The 23,021-nt window shown below is 42.4% G+C and overlaps 1 protein-coding gene across 2 annotated transcripts; it reads left to right on the plus strand.

Annotated features, from left to right (window-relative positions):
- Positions 1-1,218: 1,218 nt before the first annotated feature.
- LOC147213280 (uncharacterized) lies at positions 1,219-21,889 on the plus strand. Of its 2 annotated transcripts, XM_086143132.1 has the most exons (4): positions 1,219-1,323; positions 15,363-15,600; positions 18,439-18,552; positions 19,192-21,889. In XM_086143132.1, exons 1-4 carry the CDS (start codon positions 1,263-1,265, stop codon positions 19,292-19,294), a joined length of 516 nt encoding a protein of 171 aa, XP_085999258.1. In that variant the 5' UTR covers positions 1,219-1,262; the 3' UTR covers positions 19,295-21,889. The 2 variants fall into 2 exon arrangements, with proteins under 2 accessions (XP_085999258.1, XP_085999257.1); XM_086143131.1 differs by lacking the exon at positions 1,219-1,323 and having other exon boundaries at positions 15,076-15,600.
- Positions 21,890-23,021: the final 1,132 nt, after the last annotated feature.

A 23,021-nucleotide genomic window follows, 5' to 3' on the forward strand; every position in this document is an offset into this window, starting at 1 on the left:
TTGATGTGCCACATGTGACAGTAAACCCGCTTCGTCGGACCAGACCCCAAAATATGTCACAGAGAAGTATCTGTGAGGAGAAAACGGCGGCGGTGATTCATGGAGGAAACAACCTGCAATCAGTTAGGACGAAGAACGTCTGCCGCGTTCCTCCCTGTACTTGTTGAACTGGATAAACTTTTATCATCGAACATGACGGCGGATGATTCATCCCCGGGCGAACACATGGCCGGCAGAGGGCGAAGAGAGCCCCCCGGACCCTCCCCGGCCCCTGGGCCCCCCCAGATCCCGGGCCCGGCGTCACATCATCATCCCCTGGAGGAGATCCATTCACTTTGGGCCTGAGAAGTAACCTGGACTTAAAAGGAACTGTAATAAGTAGTGTCCGAAAAATAAAAATGATTGTAAAACATGCCAAATAATTAAAAAAAAAAGACAACAAGCCGGAGGTAATTACTTTAAATATACAAATTATAACTGGAATATAATAAAGAAACAAGCAAATGGAATGAAAAGAAAAAGATAAAAAAATGGGGAAAAAAAAGAAAAAATTGCCACAAAAATAAACGGATTAAACCGTTTAATCAGTTTAAATAAAAGCTAAACGTCAGGATGTAAAACAGCAGAAAAGATTGTCGGAATCTGCCTAGATTGGTTACATCTCGGCGAGAGATGGGCCAAAAACGACGGGAAGAAAAGTTATGGATTATTAGTGTTTTAAATGAAAATTAATTTGACTCAAGACTTGAAGAAAAAATATGACCTAAAGAAAAGGAAAGGAGAAAAGAGAAAATAAATAAATAGAAATTAAAATAGAATTTTCAGAAAAATCAGGAAAAAAAATTGGTAATTGCAAAAAAAAATTGAGAAATGGGAGAAAAAATGTTTAAAAATCTGTTTAAATCGTGAATGAATCATTAAGTGGTTATAGGACATGACACGGGGGGGGGGGGGGGGGGGGGGGGGGGGGGGGGCTGCAGGAGGGTGGAGGCTTTGATTGATGAGGTTTAATGTGAAGGTGCCTCCCTCTTCTTCCTCCTCCTCCTCCATGTGTCTCCCCCTCCTGCCTCCTGCCTCATTCCTTCCTTCGAACCTGGACGCCAGCGCTCCCCTCCTACCTGCCGGAGCCTCCTCACGCCTTGAGACGCGGCTCCTCCTCCTCCTCCTCCTCCATCTCCTCCACCTCCACCTCCTCCGTTCACTGCTGCCGCTGTTTTTCTCGTTTGATGAGAGGAATCTAGGAGCCGTGGACTCGCTCAGACATGGACGTCGCCTTCGTTTGGCTGCTGTCCTGCAGCCTGATGCTCGTCCTGCAGCAGGAAGGTAAAACCCAATACTTTTAACTCCAGTACTTGACATGATATTGCTTTGCTGCATGTGCCAAACAGTGCACAACAGCTGATCCGAATATTCAGTCATTAAAATTGTCAAGGTGTTTTTAAATTATTTTTTTCCTGTGTATTTTGTGAGGCAGTAAAGGTGCAGCTGCAAATAACCTGTAAAAGTATACATTCGTCAGTGAGGAATTATCTACAAAATTGCAAAAATGTCAAGGGGTGTTTTAAATATACACAACTTAAATATCCACTACACCTCACCCAACAATATTCCCTATATATCGGATTCAGTAAGCGATGTTCGGTAAAGGAGAAAGTTCTGCAACGTGAGCGAGGAACTACCTTGGGGTATTTTAATTACGTGGCTTACAAAGACTAGTGAGACATGAGAACAGAAAGGATAAATAATCAGTCCGGACGTTATTACACATTAATTACAGGTTCTGCACAGCCAGATAAACGTCCACGGTGAAACACTCCAGTGCCTGTTTGTTGGAAATAAAGTACACTAAGTATATTCTGGTGATGAATTATTCTCGCCCTCCAAGCTTTTTACGCTGCTGCTAGAGATCTGTACTCGAGTATTGCTACTGGGGTATCCAAGTACTTTGCTTCTTGGGAATCTTACCGTGAAAATCAATAGATTCACTAAAGTTGAAGAAGAGGTTTAGAGATAGATTGCTGTGTAAAGAGTAAATAGTTTCCCGAAAAAATATTCTAATATAAAGATATAATCATATGGATGTAATTTATATTTTACTCCAAAAAACATGTCACACTTGGATGGTTAAATAGGACTGAAATAACTCCGTATTTACACCTTCTGTTATGTTTGGAGAAACAGAATTTTCCCCCTGACTTTCTTTGGACTTTCTGCTCATTCATATACAGAAGAACATTCATATACAGATCTTCTGTTACTGTAATTACAGCACAAATACTTTGTACTTTGTTCTTTGTTAATTTAAATTTTTTTACATTTTTGGTTTCCAAATTCCGAGCAATATTTTTTCTTTTATACAAAAATATTCTAAATTTCATTCTTTGCCCTTCTCTTAAACTCTCTCCGGCCTCTCTCCATATGTAATTGCACAGCCTCACTTCACTGTCTTTGAAATTTTGAAATTCCTTAAATGACAAAAAAATTTAGAATTTAATCAAAAAAGTGACCAATTTCCCCCAAAAAATTCTAAATAATTTTCTGGAAAAAAAGTACACAAAACTGAAATAAATTAAGAAATAATTAAAAATAATCCGAAGGAAATAGGAGTCAAAAAATATTATCGGATATTAGACAGGATAGATGAATTTTCAAAAAAAGAGAAAACGTCGAAAGAAAAAACATCAGCCAACCTCGGCTGACCTTCAGGGCTGCTGCTGACGATGATGAGGAGCCTGAGAGTTTGAGGAAGGAGCCGGCGGCCCCACAACCTGCTGTCTCGGGAGGGCTCCGCTGTACGTTTAGGAATTTTACATGTTGTTTCTTCATATGGAAAATATGCGATTCTTGATCCGAGGGGCAAAAGAGGAAATTAATCCCAGACAAATGATCCGCTGATAGTAGAAAAGAGAAAAACGCCGTTGGAAGCCAAGCGCTTCGCCGGGCCGAATTTGATCACCGGGACTAATTTCTAATATTGCGCAGCCTTATTCTGCCAGTCAGAGTGGATTTTCTTCTTTATTAAAGACCGGCGGCGTGATGAGCGTCGGACCGGCGACCGCAACGGTGCGGGAGACATGCAAAAAACGCGGACATGTCATTCGTGGAAGACGAACTTCAGGAATCCAGGGAGGATCTTGTGGGTGTTCCCAGCTCCGGGAGCTCAACAATAAGGCGACCTTTGACCCCGATTCAGGGGCAACACCTGTACGAACCCCAGAGGCCGACATGAAAGCGGCAGAAGCCGAGGTGCGGCTCGTAAAAGCGGCGGTTTATTGCGCTGCTAATTGAAGGGAGGTCAGAGGTCAGAAATTGACGACGTGCTGAGATTAGGCCCCGCCCCCTGGGGGCGTCCCTCAATTAACATTCCCGCGCGAGATACATGGAGCCTCCGACTCTGAAATAAAAAAACAGAATTTCTCAAAGTTAGCCAAAAACGCCAACGCTTAACTGACAAAATTAAAAAAAATCCGAAGAAGAAACAAACCAGGGAATCCTATGTAATTACCCAAAAGCCCAATGCAGGATGCTGAAATCCGGACAATGAAACAAACTTAAAGATTTGTTACCGGTCTGGTTTGAGGAATCGTAGCATCTGACGGATGTTAAAGTGGATTTTCGTCCCCCACAAGTGAATCTCTGAGCCTCATCCATCCAACCGTCCTGCCCATTCATCGATTCTGACGATCTCGGCGTGAATTTTGACGGACAGACAGTCAATTGTCGCTTTCGGAAAGAAAACTTCCGGTTTCGGGCAACTTGGGATTTGGGAAGACAACCCAAACAACTGGGTGAGCCCCGTTGCCTCAGTGTCCACGTGGTGGATGGGTCAAAGTGTTTTTATCCTCTCCCTGCACTGCTTGGCTTTGTGAATAGCCCGGCTGTTAGTTAACTCTGGACTTATTTTAGCCAAAATGTTGACATTCCGCTGGTACCTGCTCTGTGGAGCTGCAGGCCAGAAAAGCCTGGACCTCATCGTCGGTCCATATCTTGCTGGTTCTGTCCATTTTGTCGCATTTCTACCACCAAGTGCCCTCATCACAAGTTCCTATGGAAGTGTAAAATGGTTCTAGGACGTAAAAAAGCTCCTAAGGGGATGACTAAACAAAGAAACAGAACTCCAGGCAGTTTGAATAATGTAATCTTCGTCTGCTTGCAGACGGAGTAGAAATATCAATTTGCGCATATTGAGCAAGATGTTGTTGATGATGCTGACAAATGTGAAGTTGTCCCAGGGAAGAGCCTTGAGGGTCACCATCAGTCGGACAAAAAGATCTATAGAGATGTTAAACTCTCGTTACATGGACGTCAACAACTGGATGTTTTGTGAGATGTTGAATTTCAATTCGATACCGCTTTATAAGCGAACGTATGTCGACAGAGTCGAAATCCAATGGTTGACATCGGACATCCCGACGCCGAATGTCCAAATATTTATCAATATTTAAACGACGGCTGCGCCCGACTGGGATGTACATGAGAAGAACTGATCTGTAAAAAAAGCTTGAAATGAATTAGCAGAAAATTAAATTCTATGTCTACATATATCAAAATATTTGTCTGCAATAAAAAAGGTGAAAACGGGGTTGAAAAATTTCCCCAAAAATTGGCAAAACATCTGAAGGTAAAATGATGCCAAAGAATGAGAGCCAAGAAAAATAAAAGATGAAAAACCTGGAGGCCAAAAAAAAGCCAAATTCTTCAGAGGGCTGCATAAAAAAGTGGATATACATAACATTGGAAAAAAAATCTGTAAAAATATAGGGGCGGGGGGCGAATAACCTGTAAATTTGTCCAAAAAAATCAGTTTAAATGATGAATAGGTGAGTAAGATGAGTTAGGAGGTAATAAGAGTGTGATAAAAATATATTAAGAGTCGGCAGAATGCCTTTTATGACTAAACAGAGAAAAAAAACATCTCAGCCAGAGAAGAAAAGTAGCCGCCGCTCAAGACCAAAGGGGAGAGGAAGCCAAGCGTCCGTCACTTTCTCTCCCCGATGAAGGCTTGACACCTCCTCCACATCTGACGTCCATTAGCAGGAGGCACGTGAGCCATCCTGAAGGTCCAGGCAGAAAACCCACCTGTCAGACTCCAGTGTGTGTGTGTGCATGAGACCTAACACATCTGCAGCATTTTTATTTGAAAACGACCCATACGACACCTTCTCCGCAAAACCAGGAGGGGAAACGCGACCAGTTTACGATCCTCCGGTTTGCCAAATAACGCGGGAAGTTTCAGCAGAGGGCGAGAATACGATCCTCTTCGTTTTTACAAGAAACCGATGAAACCGACGCCTTTTACGAGACTCGAGATTCTCGAAAATCTCGCAAAATAAAATAAAATACTTAAAAATCAACAAATATTCAATCATTTGTTATCTTTATGGCTTACCTGGGTCACGGGATGTTTGAGCCTATTCCTTCTGTCATTGGCTTGGTTACCTGTCAATCAAAATAGTCTTTTTCGGTTTTCAACCAATCACGGGAGGACACGCACCAACCGGGTAGGGTTTGTGTTTGAGTTTGAGAGAATCAGCTAATCGTGTGGTGAATTCCCGTCCTGGCCGAAGATGTTTACCAACTCAAAGCCTTGTTTCTCCCCCGCTGTCGTGTTTCGTCCTGCTCCTCAACATTTCTATCACCGTATCCTTAGTAGCTGCCCGTTTTGTTGTCGCATCTCCATTCAAGCATCGAGCTTGTGAGGTAGAGCGCAACAATTGACCTCTGACCTTTGACCACTCATAGAAGTAGAATTTTATTTAACACAAGCTGTCGTTATTATATGTTGTTAATTTTCCTTTTCATATGTTTTTGATGATTTTAATTTCTTTATCTTTCCTGCTCACAATAGATTTTTGTATATTTTTCTCAGATTTTTTGTAAAGTTTACCAGTGGATGAGAGGATGAATCATCATATGTCACTATAAGATGTGTGAATGGGTTTAATGTCTTCACAGAAAATAAGTTGTTGAATGTGAATAAGGAACACGTTCTCACTCCCAATCCGTCAGCCTGACAAATGGTGAGGTGTCACATAGCGACGCGTTAGAACCCCGTTTTTTGTCATTTTTCGACAAACCTGGAGTGTCATGTCTGCATCAACATCTGTATCTCTGTCTAAACCTAACCTAAATAAAAAGGAAGTTTGTATTTTCAACATATTTCTGTTCTTAATGAGAAGTTGTGTTCCTTCACTGATGCTGCACCCTGAAAATAGACAGAAAAATGTATGGCTAAATGTCCTTAGACAATGAACGAATAAATAGTTTTCAGCAAAAACTTTAAACGTACATCAGCCATCGTTGGTGTTTGGTGTCAGCAAACAACGTTGCCATGCCGACATCTAAACCAAGACAGTTTTCAGTTGGTATGCTTCAAGAACATTTCACCAAGAAAAAGCGTTTAAGAAGCATTTTTGAGAAATAAGGCTTGTATTATCGGGAAAATTAGAGAAGAATCTACAAAAGTTTATCTAGAATGTGAATGATAAAGTACATAAAATTGTCTGAAAACATCTTAAAAGGAAAAATTGTCTCCAGAAATTTCAGTTAACGACTGTTCATGTGAAGTGAAATTCTCTTTCTCTGAGAGGTCAAAGGTCAGAGGTGAAATGTCGACGTCTGCTTGTCTGACAGCATCAGATTGAATGCGGATATTGGCATCACATATTTATTTTACACTGCTGAAGATATCCCACACACACACACACACACACACACACACACACACATATGCAGCAGCCCTGAGGATGAGTCCTCTGGTTGCCAGGAACCGTCTCTTGGAGCTCAAATCCCCTCCACCCCCGACAGTCGCTACCTGCCATATCTCCGTCCGATCCGTCCTTTCACGGTCTCTAACTTCCAAACAGCTTGTTTCTCATCTCATGACAAATTCTTCACTTATTTTTTTTTTCACCCACTGGAATTTTTTTTATGTGTGGAAAAATACAAATCAGATTCAGCTTTATTGGCAAAGTGCGTGAAAACATACAAGGAATTTGACTCTGTTTTTTCCATTAATCTAACATGCTTAGAATAGACATTCAGATAAAACACATTCACCACCACAACTGCTGCAGATACTTACTAATAGACTTAAAACTAAAAGTATTCAAAATATTTTTCTTAAAATGTATATGAAGGAGGTAGATGAGCATAATAATCATCATCATCATCATCATAATCATGTGTGTGTATGGATGTATATGTGTTGGAGCCCAGCCATAATGGAGTGAATGGCTGTTTGTCCCCATGTGATGTTAAAATTAGACAGTGAATGGTTGTGTATGTGTATATATATATATATATATATATATATATATATATATATATATATATACATTTAAAAAAGGAATGAATAAGTGGGTGAATTGTTTTATGTCTCTATATGACATGTGAATGACAGATGCTTGAATGCCTCTAAATTACATGAATGAGAGGGTGAATGGTTGTATGTTTTATATTTATATATAAAGTGTGAATGAGAGGGTGAATGGTTTTATGTCTCTATATGACATGAATGTCCCTATTTGAAGATTGAGTGAGAGGGTGAATGGTTGTATGTCTCTATGCGGCCCTGTGATTGCCCAGAAACCGGTCCAGGATGAGCCCCGCCTGTCACTTAATGACAACTTGGACAAGTTCTAGCATCCCTGCAACCATGAGTGCAGAATGAGTGGTTTAGATAATGAATGAGTGCATATATATTGCAATTCGCGATTTTTCGTTAGCGGCAGAGCCAAACTACTTCATCCTCAGCCGCGTCCACCAGTAGCTTCGGTTGGATCAGTGCGTGGCGTTGGTCAACCTGCGGGAAAAACCCAAGATCCACCGCATCTGCTTAAAGAGAAGAAGCGCCATCATTCGATTAGAGACACTGGCCTTTTCAATCGATTAAGAGCAGAAAATCATTTGAAATAAAGAGATATCAGAAGGACAGCTGGATTCAATCAGCCAGAGAATCCGCGATGCCAGAACACGTTGGATATCTGTTATTTTCCCCTTGTTTTGTGTATTAAAATGCGATAGGAGTGGGGGCGCGTCAAATATTCACTCAGATGAGCTGTCGGCCTCGTAACCCTCGAAAGTATTCGGAGTATTCGATTTTGAACTTGCCACTGAAAATCAATCAAAACAAAATTGGATTAAAATTTCAGCTGTGTTTTGTCAACCCTAATAGTCGTATCCAGTGTCTCCCGAATACACCCGATAGTTTGGTTTGGGACGAAGCGCAAAGGAGTGGAAGTGTGAAACTAATTCTCTGATAAAAGGGAACGACGATCGGTCAGTCTAAAGTGTTTTTCCAAAGATCCGTATCTTATCAGTGGTCTGTAAACTGAGCACCCAGTTTTTTTTTTAATCGCTGATTTTATTGCACGTTCAACATCGCTGTCAAAAGGCTTACTTTATACTCAGCCGTCCAATCAAAGCCCAAGGTATCATCAGTATGATTTTATCGTTGTTTTTTTTTCCCCTCATAACACAAGTGAGAACTTCGTTACATTTTGATTAGTATCAAACCATAAAATAATTGTGTTTCCCCTATTGGTGGTTAGCTAGGAGATAATTGGCAAACTAGCAAAAATAAATATAGCAATGATTAGTCGTGATTAATTTTAACAAATTCACTCTACCTTTTGCAATTTTGCTTATTTTTCAGTGTCTTATTTACTTGGTAGCTATCAAATTCAAGAAAAAGATACCACAAAAAAAATAAATTAAATAATGACAAGACTCCAAAAATCTACCTTAAATTTCCCACAAATCCTTGTTACCTGGGAGATAATTAGCAAACTAGCAAAAACCACAAGCAAAACATCAATATAAAAAAGTAGCAAACCTAATAATAAATAAAGACTTTGTATGTAGTAATTAATATCAGAGAAATCATAAAGGAAAACATGACTTTATAAAAACTGCAAGGGCTACGCAGTTCTAAATGGAAAACCACCTTTATATTAGCCAGGAATTAGAAATTAAATAAATCAATACATTTGAAAAGACATTTAACAAATTGCAATAATGATAAAAGAAAATGAAAAAAATTCTACGCTAACCTCGGGAGCTAATTAGCGAACTAGCCGATGGAACCAGCAAAATATAAATTTAGCAGCAAACAGACCTAAAAATAAATAAGGCATCAAGAATTTTGAGTGTCGTAATTAATGTAGAAATTAAAAAATATGTATAATTTTACCTGTTGGGCAAAAACAGATTTGCCAATTTACTTGCTAGTTATCAAGCAATTCAAGCATACCAAAAAAAAAATAAGATAAAAATAAAAAAATGTGAACGAATCATCTTAAAATTAGCCAGGAATTAAAGTAAACAAAATAATCAAATGAAAAAAAAATATTTAAATTATGGTTAAGATCAGTCAGAAACTAGAAAATAAATGAACAAATAAATATATTTTTCATAAAAAAAAAAAAGTGAAAAATGAATCATGATAAATGACCTTAATGTTTTACTATTATGATTAGCATTGTTATTCTAAGAATACATAACCAACATTGATAAATTCCATCCCCGTTCAGTCCCTCAACAACATTTCTCACACTCGCTATGTTTCCAGATAATATCCTCTCGGTCTCTCACACTCAGACGGTTCCAACTGCCGGCTTCCAGATGACACACTTCTGTCCATGTAAAAGCTCTTAGAGGGTTCGGTGACCCCCGACCTTTCGCGGTCTAACACGGATCCGTGTTTTATTAAAGCCCCCCCGCCACTTCCCTGACGGCGCATTCTACCTGACGTGAACCTCGGAGGAACCACCAAGAATGTTTGGACTTTTGATTCCGGCCTATTGGACAATAAAAGCCGCAGAGGGCGCCGAGTTGACGTTGGCCGAGCGGCAGCGCATACCTGGCGTGAGGTTCCATATGCATGAGGCCCCGCGTGAGGACGTCTCACTCTCGCTGGGAGGTGGCGTCTCCTGCCAGGACAAACAGGGCCTGATCCGACTATATATTGTCAAATATTGTGGAAACCCCGCGGAGCGGCTCAGACGCAGAAATTAAACTTTGACTTGGCAGGAAGTGATCCGGGTCTTCGCTGATCTGGACTCAGGAGGATCCAGATCTGGATCCAGAACCTCCTGGCCTCCGGGTGGCCGCGCCTGCGTTCGGCCGTCGCCGTGTCGCGGTTCTGTGTTCGTTTGCGTGTTTGTTGTTATCGTGCGAGAAGTCAATTCAAAATGAAAGTACCACAATTTCAATTAACTTGAAATCCACTTTAAGCCACCTGGCAAAATAAAATCACTAAAATCAAACTTAATTCAATTAAACAAAATAAATGAATACGTAAATAGAACCGACGGAGGGATTATTTCGAAATGAATCATAAAAAAACACCACAAACTCTCAGGGAAATGAGCTGAAAAGCCGGGTTTTGAAATGAAAGCGAGCGTCGAACAGAACCGCGGGTTCAAGAGGCGGATCGAAGTGCAAACGAAGGCGAGGGCGGCTGGCAGACTCCGTCCGCGGGGCTGACGGGAACGTCGACGATTCTTGGCGGCGGTTTGGAGGGCGAGGAGGACGGAGGTGGTCGGGAACCTTATTATTCCCTGCGGTTTCCTCAGAGGCCGGCAGAGTCACGGATCCTGCTGTGGATCCTGGCAGGAGGAGAACTCAGGCTTCAGCTGCTTCACCTCTTTTCTTTTTTTTCAAGCCATGCCTCGTTCTTTTTAGGTCATTTTGGGAGTAATTTGTTGACTGTTTCCCCCCTCTCTCCCTCCCCTGCTCTCTGCCGCTTCGGCGGATGGAAACACACGCAGAGTCAATTTCAGCGAGAGATTCTGTTTAAATGCAAGACATGTTTGGACCGAGGGCCCGGCTCGGGTTCCCACGGCAACCGGGCGAAACTCGGCAACATAATATTTATATTTTTCGCCGGGAATTTTATAGGTTCCTCACCGGGCCTCGCCGAGTCCCGGGGCTCAAACGTCGCTGTTTTTCGGCTCCTTTTTCGCCTCGTGTGTTCTTGTTCTGCGCCTGAAGTGGAACCGCCAAGGTACCTTCGGGACGTCACAAAGATCCACAACAGCTTTTGCACTTGAGGAACTTTTTGCAGTTCCTGGCACTTTTTCAGGGGCCAGACCGATTTCTTCGTCCATTGGGAAGTCGTAGGACCAGGGACCATGGAGTTCCTAGTACCGTTTTCGAAGCTACGGTTCCGTAGCGACTCCTGTGACGTAGCTGCTCGGTGATTGGTGGAACTCACAAGCCATGCCCATTACCCGATCCTTCTCTCGTGCGCCATTTTTCGAAACAGTGTGTGGCAGTTCTCTCGCAACAAATTGCCACTTTCTCACCATAGGACCTTTTTGCAGTTCCTGGAAGCTTTTCGGGAACTTTCTTTGTGCGTCGGGACACCGTAGCAACAAAAGGCCAAGGACCTCAGTTCCTAGAACCATTTTAGCTCCTACTCCGAGGTAAGGCATTTTTATAGTTCATTTACGGAAGTCATATAATGTAGGTGCTCAGTGATTGGTGGAACACCTAAGCCACGCCGCCTAGATAGGCGTGTAGCTGTTCTCTGCCAACTTGCAGCAATTTTTGCTTTCTCCCAATAGGAACTTTTTGCAGTGCCCGGAACCTTTTCGGGACCTAGGCCGTTTCTTCGTGCATTCGGACACCAGAAGAACCTCAATTCCTCGAACTGCTTTAGCTGCAACTCCAAGTTAGGGTCTTTTTAGATTGGTACGACTCACAAGCCACTCCCATTACCAGATACTTGTTGCGGACAATGAGGCACCATTTTTAAAGACTATTGCGGTCACCGTTCAGCTGTAAAAATGGACAGAATCGGTGAGAAATGGGCCGACAAAGAGGTCCAAGCTATTGTGGCCTAATACACCGCAGAGGGGTTTCCAGGGCTCGCAGAGGAACATCAACATTTTGGCAAAAAAATAAGTCCAGAGTTAGCTTATGGCGGGGCTCTTCACACGGCGAAGCAAATAAACAATTCAACACATTTGATGGTCGGAGGTCCATTTGATAGTCTCCCATGTTTTCCATGTCGTCTTCTTCTAAAGGTAATCTTAGGTCTTCCTCTCTTTCGCGGCGGTTTGAGCGTTTAAGGCGATCGTCCGAGATGTTTCCATCACGGCAGGTTCCTTACTTGCCTTTGCAAAAACTAAAAAGTTCCCCTGGGATAGGATAGTTCCTGAAACAACATTCGAGCGTGACTGTTTCTTGGAACTTTTCTGTCCGAGAGCAGCTGATGTGAGCTGAGCTCTGACAAGGAACGACCTGATCCGTCTGCACTTTCGCTCGGTTCTGCTGTCAAACATCTGGGCGCCAACATACCGCCTGCTGCAGCTGCAGCTCCGACCCTGGCCGCAGGCCGCGGCGCGTGAGCCGCGGATCAAATGGCGTTGAGTTTCAAGGTTTTTACACCGAACACGTTCATGTTTCGGACAAATGGAACTTTTTTTTTTCCCCTCTTACATCACCAGGACCATCGACGTGACATCGTTGCATTCCCTGAGACATCAAACACATTCCACTAGGATGTGTTCGGCGTGTGCGTGCTCATGTGCGTGCGCACGTGCGCGTGTGCGCACACATCTGCCCATTTGAATAAAACTGATTTTGATTAATGAGCTGCTCCTCCGCTGATGCTTTCAATTAATTATATAATCATCCACATCAAACGGGCCGAACTTTGCTGCAACAAAAACACATTAATGAAATAAATGGCATTGATAATCTTTTAATGAATTTCCCTTCATTCCCCCGCCGTGTTTTCTGATGTCTTACCATTTTTTAATTTTTATTCTTTTCACATGGGTTTTCTTGTGATCTTTCTGCTAATGATTAATCATCCAATAAGTAATGAATTTATCTGCTCTCTGAAAAAAAAGTTATACACTTACAGTGAACTGGGAGTCAAACCCACTGTCCTTCTTGCACAAAAACAAATGTCATGTATAACTGGAACCGAAGCTGATTTCTACATCGAGTAATTTGAGAGATTTTAATCCCGTTAGAGTTTGTTTTCCTGGATTGCGTTTCGCGTCCGATCCAATTTGGGAGACGGTTCTAGGGAGAAATGGATCGATCGTTCCTGTCTGATTTTGTGGTCATGTGACCGCAGGCTGCCTTCCTTTCTGATAATCATATTTCCAGAAGGAACCGCAATCAGGGAGGAAACTAAAAAAGAAAATCCAGGACAAAAAAGGACATCGGTTACACTTCTCGACCTTTTGCGGAACGTCCTGAAGGCTCAGGCCACATTTAAACCACGACGTACTGGGGTGAAAACGCAAAGATAACGTCGCAGTTTTGGTTGAACGTCAACAGGAAGGCCCCGACTGCAAAATCGGCAAGGGCAATAAGGTTGCAGTCAATCGCCAGGTGCAGGTGGTTCGACCATAACAACAACGGCCGACTCGTGAGCGCCTCAACCGCCGTGACCCCGTCACTGTAGTTTTGGGGTTACTCCACCACATCGTCAAAATCATACTGCCAATGACTGGTCTGACGTACACTACAGTGTCTCCGGTGTTTCGGTCTACTACATGTGATCTGCAGGAGTTAGTGTGAGAAACATGTCGATTTGATGCTCGTAACTTGTCGATTTAGTTTGTGAAACATATCCATTTAGTGTGTCACAAGTGTCGATTTAATGCATGAGACTTGTCGATTTATCACGTGAAATGTGTCTATTTTGTGCATGAAACGTGTCAATTTGGTGTGTGAAACATGTTGATTTCATGAGTCAAACGTGTTATTTGAGGCGTGAAACATGCCTCACTAAATTTAGGGTCCAATTAATACATGAATCAATGTGAGAGACCTGTCAATTGACTGCGTCAAACATTTTGATTTACCACACAAAATTTGTCAATTTATTGGCGTGAAACATTGGATTGCTTGTCGATGGAACGCGCTGACTTTATACGAAACACATAAATGTGTCAATATGTGAAACATGTCGATTTACTGTGTGAAACATGTCGCTTCAATTTTGTGAAAAATGTCAATTTGATGTGTGTGAAATGTTCATTCAGAATGACAAAATCAATCTAGTGTGAAACATGTTGATTTTCTTAATGCGCAAAGGAAGTCAGTTTAAAGCATGTGTGTGTCCATTTAACTCATGAAATTTACTGTGTTGACAAAACGTGTGCGTCAGTTTAACATTTGAATCGTGCCAGTTTAACGTGTGAAACATTCAATTCGTAAATGTGTGAAACGTGTCTATCTAATGTGTGAAAGATGTCGATTAATGTTAAAAATGTCAATTTGATAAGTAAAACGTGGACTACCACGTGAAACTGGTCAATTTAAGGCGTAAACATGTTGATCGAACACTTGTAAAACCTAAATTTAGTGTCAATGTCGCGTGAGACACGTTAATTTGTTGATGTGTGAAACACAGCGATTTACTGTGTGAAATATGTTGATTTATTGTGTGAGACGTGGCGATTCAAGGCGTTTGTTTAGCAGGTGAAATATGTGAAATATTTAATTGTTAAAGATATCGATTTAATGTGTCAATGAAATACATGAAACATGTCAGTTTCACGTGTGAAACGTGTTGTTTTAGCATTAAAAACTAAACATTACACAAGTGTTATTTGGACAGGTTATGATTTTTAAAATCCTTGAATGTATAATTCGAAAATTTTGTTAATTTAACAGAAACGTTATATCTTTTTGGGTCATTGTTGCCGAAACGCTACTCAAGAGAACACGCTGTCCTGCAGTTGCCCGGGTGTATATCGGCGGTCAAGGTTGGATGCTGACAGTGTCAAACTGTCTGTCCTCAGAACAAACAGTCCAGTTTGACTTGGCAACGCGAGGCGCCGGCGTGACGGCGTGTTTGTTTTGCTCGCGATCAGGAGGCGGCCAGACGTTCAGGTTACCTCTGAAATTCTTCCCTTTACTTCAACAAACAGTCCGGGTTTCCCGCCTGACATCACTCACCGGGATCAGTCACTTCCTGTATGTCCCTCTATGGACTTGCTTCAGCCGAGTATGGATCCCTTTGACCTTTGACCTGTAGAACTGTTCCCAATGTTACATAACAACTAAAAGAAAGCAAAACCAAAGTATTGTGGTCGTGCATGTTCTGTCCGGGATGTGATCAGACGGGACCCTGGATCTTCATCCGCTCCAGGATTCTGTCAGGATCCCAGTCCCTAATGTCCACAAGCTGACAGCATTCAGACACACACACACACACACACACACACACACACACACACACAACAGATAAATGTTCTTTGCAAAGTCCAAATTTAACCCTTTATGGCGACTCAACAGATATTTGTTTAACCTTTTAAATACCTGTTTGATGATGGAAAATTTCATGTCAGAGCACAGGATTCTAACACGTCCATCAATTTCTCTTCCAGCTTCCAGCTTTTCACTGGCCGACGCCACGGTGCAGGAGGAGAGCACCATGGCGCAGGAAAAGGAGGGCCCCACGGCGCAGCAAAAGGAGGGCCTCACCGCGCAGGAAAAGGAGGTCCCCGTGGCAAAGCTCGCCCGTACGGCCCATCATCGGGAGAAACGTTGCTCCTGCGAGAACCAGAAGGACAAGGAGTGTATTTTCTTCTGCCACATCGGCATCGTGTGGGTCAACACCCCCAGGTGAGGTTTACCACGTAAACAACTAAACTATGGTTCATTTAAAGGAAACAAAATTAAGCAATTAATCAGTTTACAATTTGAAGATTTCCAATCATTCCTTTAGTGTTTACTGGTGACTTTGCTGTTTCAGCTGTTTCTCCTTCAAAATGTCTCGCTAAGTCTTTGGTTGTTTCTCATCAGACGTCAACCCAATCCATTGAAGAATAGTAGAACACTTTTTAATTTTGTAATTTGTTGCAGATTTTTCCAACATATTCAATACTTACATGACCCCCACCCCACATAACAGTTAATTGATTTATATCTTTTGAAAATGTATCCTTGTTTAGCATTTCTGGTCATTTTCTTGACCAGATTTTGTTTAATGTGTCCTTCAAGTTATGTCAATTTCAAGTGTGAAAAGTTTGTTTTCTCATGGTAATGTGCCTTCAAATGTCCAACTTGAGCCACAATATCTACTGAACATTGCCATCGACCGCTGAAGGACAAACACTGCCTCCTGGTGGTGATTTTGCATGTCACTGACACAGGGAGCTAAGTTTAGCTCAAGCTAAGCTAAGCTCAAACTAAGCTAATCTAGCAAACGCCTAAGCAAATACATCCAAAAGCTAATATAAATGACACTCAATACTTTTAGTTCCCGCTTTTTTCAAAATGTTTTTCTCATTTATTTATTTATTTTGTGTTCAACTATCGAACTTTTACGTTCGCCACCGCGCAGGTTAACTTTTTAATGTGCATCGACATCTAACAAAGCCAAGAAACTTGAACATTCCTATTTAGGAGTTTCTAGATGTGGAAGCGTCAATCCCCGAGTCAAAGCTAGCAAAACATTCCAGGAATTTTCTGGAAAGGTTTCCAGACCGTTTCGGCACCGTTGATGTTGTCGGTTTGCGATGAAAAGCACAAGTAACCAACCACGCAGGAAGCTTTGAAACAACATCCAGAGAAAAAGTCAGTGAGATGACTCAGCAGTTAATTAGCAGCTTAGCTAATTCCTGCAGGTAGCCCCTCATTAGCCGACAAAACTTAACTCTAGTCCAATGGCTAACCCTTCGACACTCACCAGAACTCAACCAAATCGAGCCAGAGTAAACCCCTTGCTGCTGGGGTTCACCCTTTGCCAACCATAGCACCACGTCACCCCATCGCTTCCCTGTGCCGCGACAACTGTTAAGCCCTCGCTAGCCATCAAGGGTTAGCCACGTGCTTTTCATTTAACCTTCATTTTAATTCTTGCGTGGCTTCTCCTGAATCATCGGCTCATCCGGGGGGGGGAAGAAAACGCTTCGGCTTATCAGTCGGGTCTCATTTGTAATCACCCGGCTAAAGAGGGAGTGAGCGGTTTTTGAAAATGCTTCCAGAGGTGAGACCCCTCGCTAAGCGAGATTGTTAGTTTAGTCTAAAGTTAGCTGTGCGGTCTGGAGCAACCTCCCTGCCTTCTTCATAAAGACCTTTTAAAGCTCTTTTTTGAGAGTGGCTAATGAACCACTAAAACCCTGCAGCTTGTTTTCCGCTGCTAAAAATACGCCTTCGGTTCAAACGCGCTGGCCGACGCCGGTGGGATGTGGGGAGAAAACCTGCAGTTTGAAAATCAACAGCCAGAATGTCAGGCTTCTATTTAAGCACATTCTGGGTGTGTTTATTGGCTGAGCCTCTACTATCGGCTAACAAACTGTATCTCCATGGATGAAATGGTGGTACGACAGAGGTCGAATTCTTCCTTTGTTATTCTAGGTGAAGAGTATTCTTAAATAATGAAACTTGCTCCTAGTTACTTGCAAAGGAAGAGGCTTAGAATCCAGTTGACACTCTCAAGCGCTCCCTGGAGAACCCCGACATTTCCTGAGACCACATGGGGTCATCCTTCCAATGACCATAAAGTGACACACCAACACACAGCAGTTGTGATCATCCATCAACTCACGGCATCAGGCGTGTCGTCCGTATAGAAGCGCAATAATAACTATAAAACATGCAGAGCATGTTAGGGTCCCTGTAGGACTATTTTTCTTTCACTGTTGATGTTTTAACAAGGAAGAGATTAACGATTCAGCTTTGAAGGAAGTGTTTAACTGGCGATAATATTTCAATAAGAGAAATGCGGTTTAGCATCGCTGATGTTCTTGGGTCCTTGGTTTGTTTTGGGGCAGCCGTGGCCTCCGTTAGTAGAGCGGGCGTCCCTCGGATCAGAGGACTGGTGGTTTGATTCCCGCCTCCTCCTGTCTGCATGTCCATAGTTGCTGCGAAGGACTGTCAGTTCCAGGAATTACCCTCCGCCGAGGGATTAGCCTTGCATTTGCACAGCCAGTAAGGGACCACAGAAATGGCCTGTGCAATGCAAGTGTCTGGGACTTGTACCTTAAGCACCACGGACAACAATTTTGACAATCAAGTGTTTTTAGTTTCCCACTGTGTTTCTTAGCCATGTGAAACACCCCAGCGTTAGCTAACTCTACTTATTTTGGCATAAATGGTAATGTTCCACTTCAAGCCCTGCAAACCTCTCTATGCTGTAGCAGGCCAGGAGAGCTTGGTCCTCTTTGTTGCTCCATCTCTCACGAGTTCTTTCCTCAATTTTATCGCAAGAAAAAAGCCGACCAGTGACAAACGCCGTCTAAAAATGATGCTCCACAGTCTGCAAGAAGCATCTGATAAGAGGCGTGGCTTCTGAGTTTCCGACAATCACCAAGAACCTACATCTTAGGAGTTCCCTTTGTACAGTTTCATAAACATCTTGCTTTTTTCCCCTGATTCCTATCCAATTTTGCATGTAAACGAATGCGGGGTTGAAACACAGTTGTTTATTTGCACCTGTCATTGTGCTTACCATTCCAGCCACTTGGTCCCTTACGGCTTCGGTTCGGTCCGACTCAAGAGGGAACTCAACCGCTGCCGCTGCACCAACACACACGACTCCCAGTGTGTGAGCTTCTGCACCGGGCAGAATGGGTAAATAAACACACACACACACAAACTAACACACACACACACACAAACACGCACGCGCACAAATGCCAAATACCCTGTTTTTGTTACATGTTTTAAATAAGAAAAACTAACTTCATAAATAAAAAATAAAGTATAAGAAAAATAATAATACAAAATAAAAATGAAGGTAAAGCAGTAAGGTTTATTAAGTATATTCACCATAAAGGAGGTTTTTCATTCGGTTATTTATTGCTTAGCTAAACTTAATGCTACAATGTGGAAATGTAACTTGCACACTTTGCTTCTCTTTATCGCTACATTCAATTTAGCAAAGGCGTGAATGCCAGCCCCCTTTTCAAAAACGATCAAACTGTCCCCGACTAGCTCTGAATGACTCTTCCAATGCCTCGTCCGTCTGCTGCAGCAAATGCGAGCTGCGCGTTGGTGTCAAACGCTCATCCTGCCCGCTCGTAACTCAGATATAGGCTCGTTTCACAAAGCTTGTGATAAATAGATAAAGTCGACTCAGCTACAGCTCGTATCTCGGAAAACTTGTGAATTGATGTACTCATATGTCATGATTCCGCTGCACATAAATATGAAAAGACACACTCACACACTCTTTGGGTGATGTTGGCTGATGGGGTCTGTCGTCCACAGAGGAGACATTTTGGCCCAGAGGATGGTGGACAAACGACAGAAGGGATTCAAGCTGGCCTTCTGGGAGAAAAGGCACCGGCACGCGCTAAACCGTCAGACCTGAGCAAGAGGAAGAGGCAGCGATGAAGCAACTCAACACATGGAAACTATACGGACCCTGTTGGCAGCAGTTTGTGTGTGTGTGTTTGTGTGTGTGTGTGTGTGTGCGTGTGTAGGAGTTGGCGCGACAGCGGGAACTCTTTTGTAACATGTGTATGTGAAGAGACACTTGAGTGGACGGGTGGGATTGGCCCCCGCGACCCTTCCGTTACCGAATGACCTCGGCTTGGTTTGAAGCACCGAGGGACGGGAACCGTGGCGACGGAGGCTGCGAACTCACTTCTTCCTACGTTGGCCTAGAAATGCCTGGACGGGAAAAAAAAAAACATATACATATAAGGGACGTCATATTTTTCAGTACCTGCTAGCATTTAATGGCAAATCTATAGAAATCTGAAAGACTTTGGTACAAGGCAACGTATAAAGCTTAATACCAGCAGCTGTTTGGTCATCATAGGAAAGAAACAGCTGGATGCTAATGCTAACATTAACTGCTACACTGACTAATCGACAGTGACTTGAGCGGGTTTATACCTGACGTAAACACCAACAGCAGCCGCCGAGGATTCTGTGTTCTTTCCGTCATTCACAAGCCAAATGCAACATCTCCAACCTCCACCACCCAAATGCTAACATCTTGATGCTGATTTTCGGTTGGTTTTTAAGGCAAAGGTTGATTTAGTCCACCTGTCCTCCCCCCAAAAACAATCTTACATTCGCTAATGATGGTTCTGCCGTCTTTCTGACACAACCAACCGTGAAAATATTCATACTTTCTACTAACATGACTAAATTCCGTCCACATAACCACCATTTTTTGTAAGAGAAAATTACCATCTTGAAAGTATCACATTGTATGTAAAATTATTTTAACTGCTATACGAACGTTTTTTCCTGTGAAATAACCTGATCTGGGGATATTGCTACTTTTTTAAAGAGTACAACTATATGAATGGCTTCTGGTAAAGTTATAACTCCAATCTTGAAATATTACTTTGAACAATTCAAAATATTTTGATTTGTTTTTTTGTGGTGTATGGATTCATGATTATAACTTTTTGCTTCTGTTTTAAACAAAAAAAAATGTGGGACAAAAATCATAAATTCCCAACGTTGTGTTTGCTGTCTAAAAGGGTAAAGTGGGAGGGGCTTATCCTGAACACAGGTATCATACATTTCTATTCCCGGGCTTAATATTTCAAGGCCTTACTTATAAGAAAACAGCAGCAGTGAAGATCGTATTTGGTGGGAGAACTTTTGAAATAAATAAATAAATGAATAGATAAATAAATAAATAAATAAATAAATAAAAACAAAATTGGGAAAATATCAGCGCCAATCGAGGTCCAATGTCAAATTCCCTTTTGCAATTGGTTAACAAGCAGAAATAAAACAACAGAAATATAGTTAGTAAATGAAACGCATCTTAAGTTTGACAACATGACATTTCAACTGGAAATCGCAATCAGTAAGACGTCAAAATGGAAGGTTGTAATCAAAAACGCGTTAAAGTTCGGGGCATCTGTTCCTGTTGTGTGTCTAGATAAGCCCCGCCCACCAGACGCCGTTCAAAGAATGTTGTTGAATTCCAAACGGGACGATCAATGACGACAAAATTGGCTTTCACGGCGCGTCTTGATATCTTGATCGCAAAGCTGATAAGACGCACTGTAAAAACCCATTTTGTCTTCAGTGAACTCCTGACTTTACTCCTAACTTATTGCAGAGCGCGTCTCCCGCCCTTCGCTTCCCGCTCTAAAACCTGCCGTCCTGTGATTCTCTGTCTGATGTGTGATGACGCTTATCTGAATTTATTTATGTCTGCCAGAGAACATCAAACTCCGTCTCTGAAACTGTTCGACTCGACCTGGGTGGCTGAGAGGCTTCAGACACCTGAAACGGAATAATACACAAAAACACGGTAAAGTCTATAGTTGTGTACATATATAGGATTTCCGCTGAATTTGCGTGTGTGCGATCTCGGTAATATGTGACGCATCAGCCGTGGAGTGTCTGCGTGTTTCTATCGTACGGATAAAAGTACCGATGCTCCAAAGCAAGCAAAGAGGACGTTTTCAAATTTGCATGTCTTTTGTCAAGTGAAACCTGAGCGGCCAGCCTTTTTCCTTTTTTTTTTTTGTTTTTAAAAGGGACAGTGTTAGTGTGTTTATTCCCTGCAAGATGTTCGGTCAAGTGTCAGTGATGACATCACATGATCCAAAGAAACCAATCACGATACAAACCTGATGACAATTCATGTTAAAGATGGATGGAATTGATTACCATAAATGTAAGTGAACATTTTGTTGGCCTTTTTTCTTTATTTACAACTGACATTTACATGTTTTTTGAATTAGTGTTGAAAGGATATTGAAACCGTTTGCTAGGCGATCCGATTCGCTGGCTGTCTCCCGTTCTTTTTCGGCAAATCAAAAATCAAATAGTCTGTGAACTTTAACTTTCAGCTGATCCGACATTTTTCAAAGATGGTAACGGCTGTCCGTCCTTCGGTTCAGATCATTATTATGTCAAATAAGAAGAACTTCCTAAGGGTGACGTTCAGTGTCTCTGATCTTTTGTCGAACTGTGAATAAAATCACACCAGTATTTCATATTTCCGATTGTTGGCCTTGCCGTGTTTCCCTTCCGTCTTGGTCAAAATGAACACCGACGTTACAGTTGTAGCAGGCAGTCAGGTGTTTTCGGAGGTCTGGGGTGACAAGGGCTATTGCTGTTTAGGATTCATTCATTCATTTTCTACACCGCTTATCCTGCAGTCAGGGTAGCTGGAGAAGCTGAAACCTATCCCAGCTGCCGTTGTGCAACCGGTTGCCCTGGACCACCAGTTGATCATGGGCCACATATAGAGACTTACAACTGTTCATACGTCAAAGAGAAAAATTCAACTTTCACTCTCTCGGCTGAACATTTTAGGGTTTCCAATGAACCCACTGCATGTTTTTTGGACTGTTGGAGGAAACTGAATAACCCTGAAGAAACCCAAGCAGACATGGGGGAGAACACGGAGACTCAACGCATGACACAATCCAGCCAGGGACCTCCTTTGCTTTGAGGCTGAAGCGCAAACCGCTGCGCCACGTGCTGCTCTGTTTCTGTACATTTGAATGAATATTATATGCCTGATGGAAGATTTATTCCCTGACCTGAATTTTTTTTTTAAATTACTTTGTTGTCAACAAATAATAGCTGTGAAACAAAAAACAGTCACATTGATACCACTTTAAAAAAAAAAAAGAAAGTTTCCTAAAAGCCAAAGAGACGTTCCTTCGGTCAGATGTCTTTCATGTTGTCGTTTTGACGGCCTGTTTCCCATCAGATCCAGTGTCCGAGTCCTGGTTGCATATGTCCGACAGCTGAGGCCCGGACACGCCAGATCAATTAACATCAGAATGTTTGTGCGAATGTGAAAATGCCAGCAGAATCAGAAACATGTTGGGGTGAGAGAGGGAGAGGTGCTTTCGGGACAGACTTCCAACGCTGGAAAACGACTGAACACCAGCTTGTGCGCTGGGAGAGGGGCCGCCGCATTCTCCCCGAAACATAACAACACAGTAGCACCACAAGGTAACACAACATTACGTTAGAACACTGACGCAGTAACACGCTGACAGAGGGACACATAGACACTGTAACACCACGACAAGGTAACACGTCGACATGACAACATACAACGCAACGACAGGGTAACACAACGATGCTATAACACAAAA

The sequence above is a fragment of the Fistularia commersonii genome, chromosome 36 (assembly GCF_037954325.1).
Source record: "Fistularia commersonii isolate RoL2024-O1a breed Wild chromosome 36, RoL_Fcom_v1.0, whole genome shotgun sequence".
NCBI lineage: Eukaryota > Metazoa > Chordata > Actinopteri > Syngnathiformes > Fistulariidae > Fistularia > Fistularia commersonii.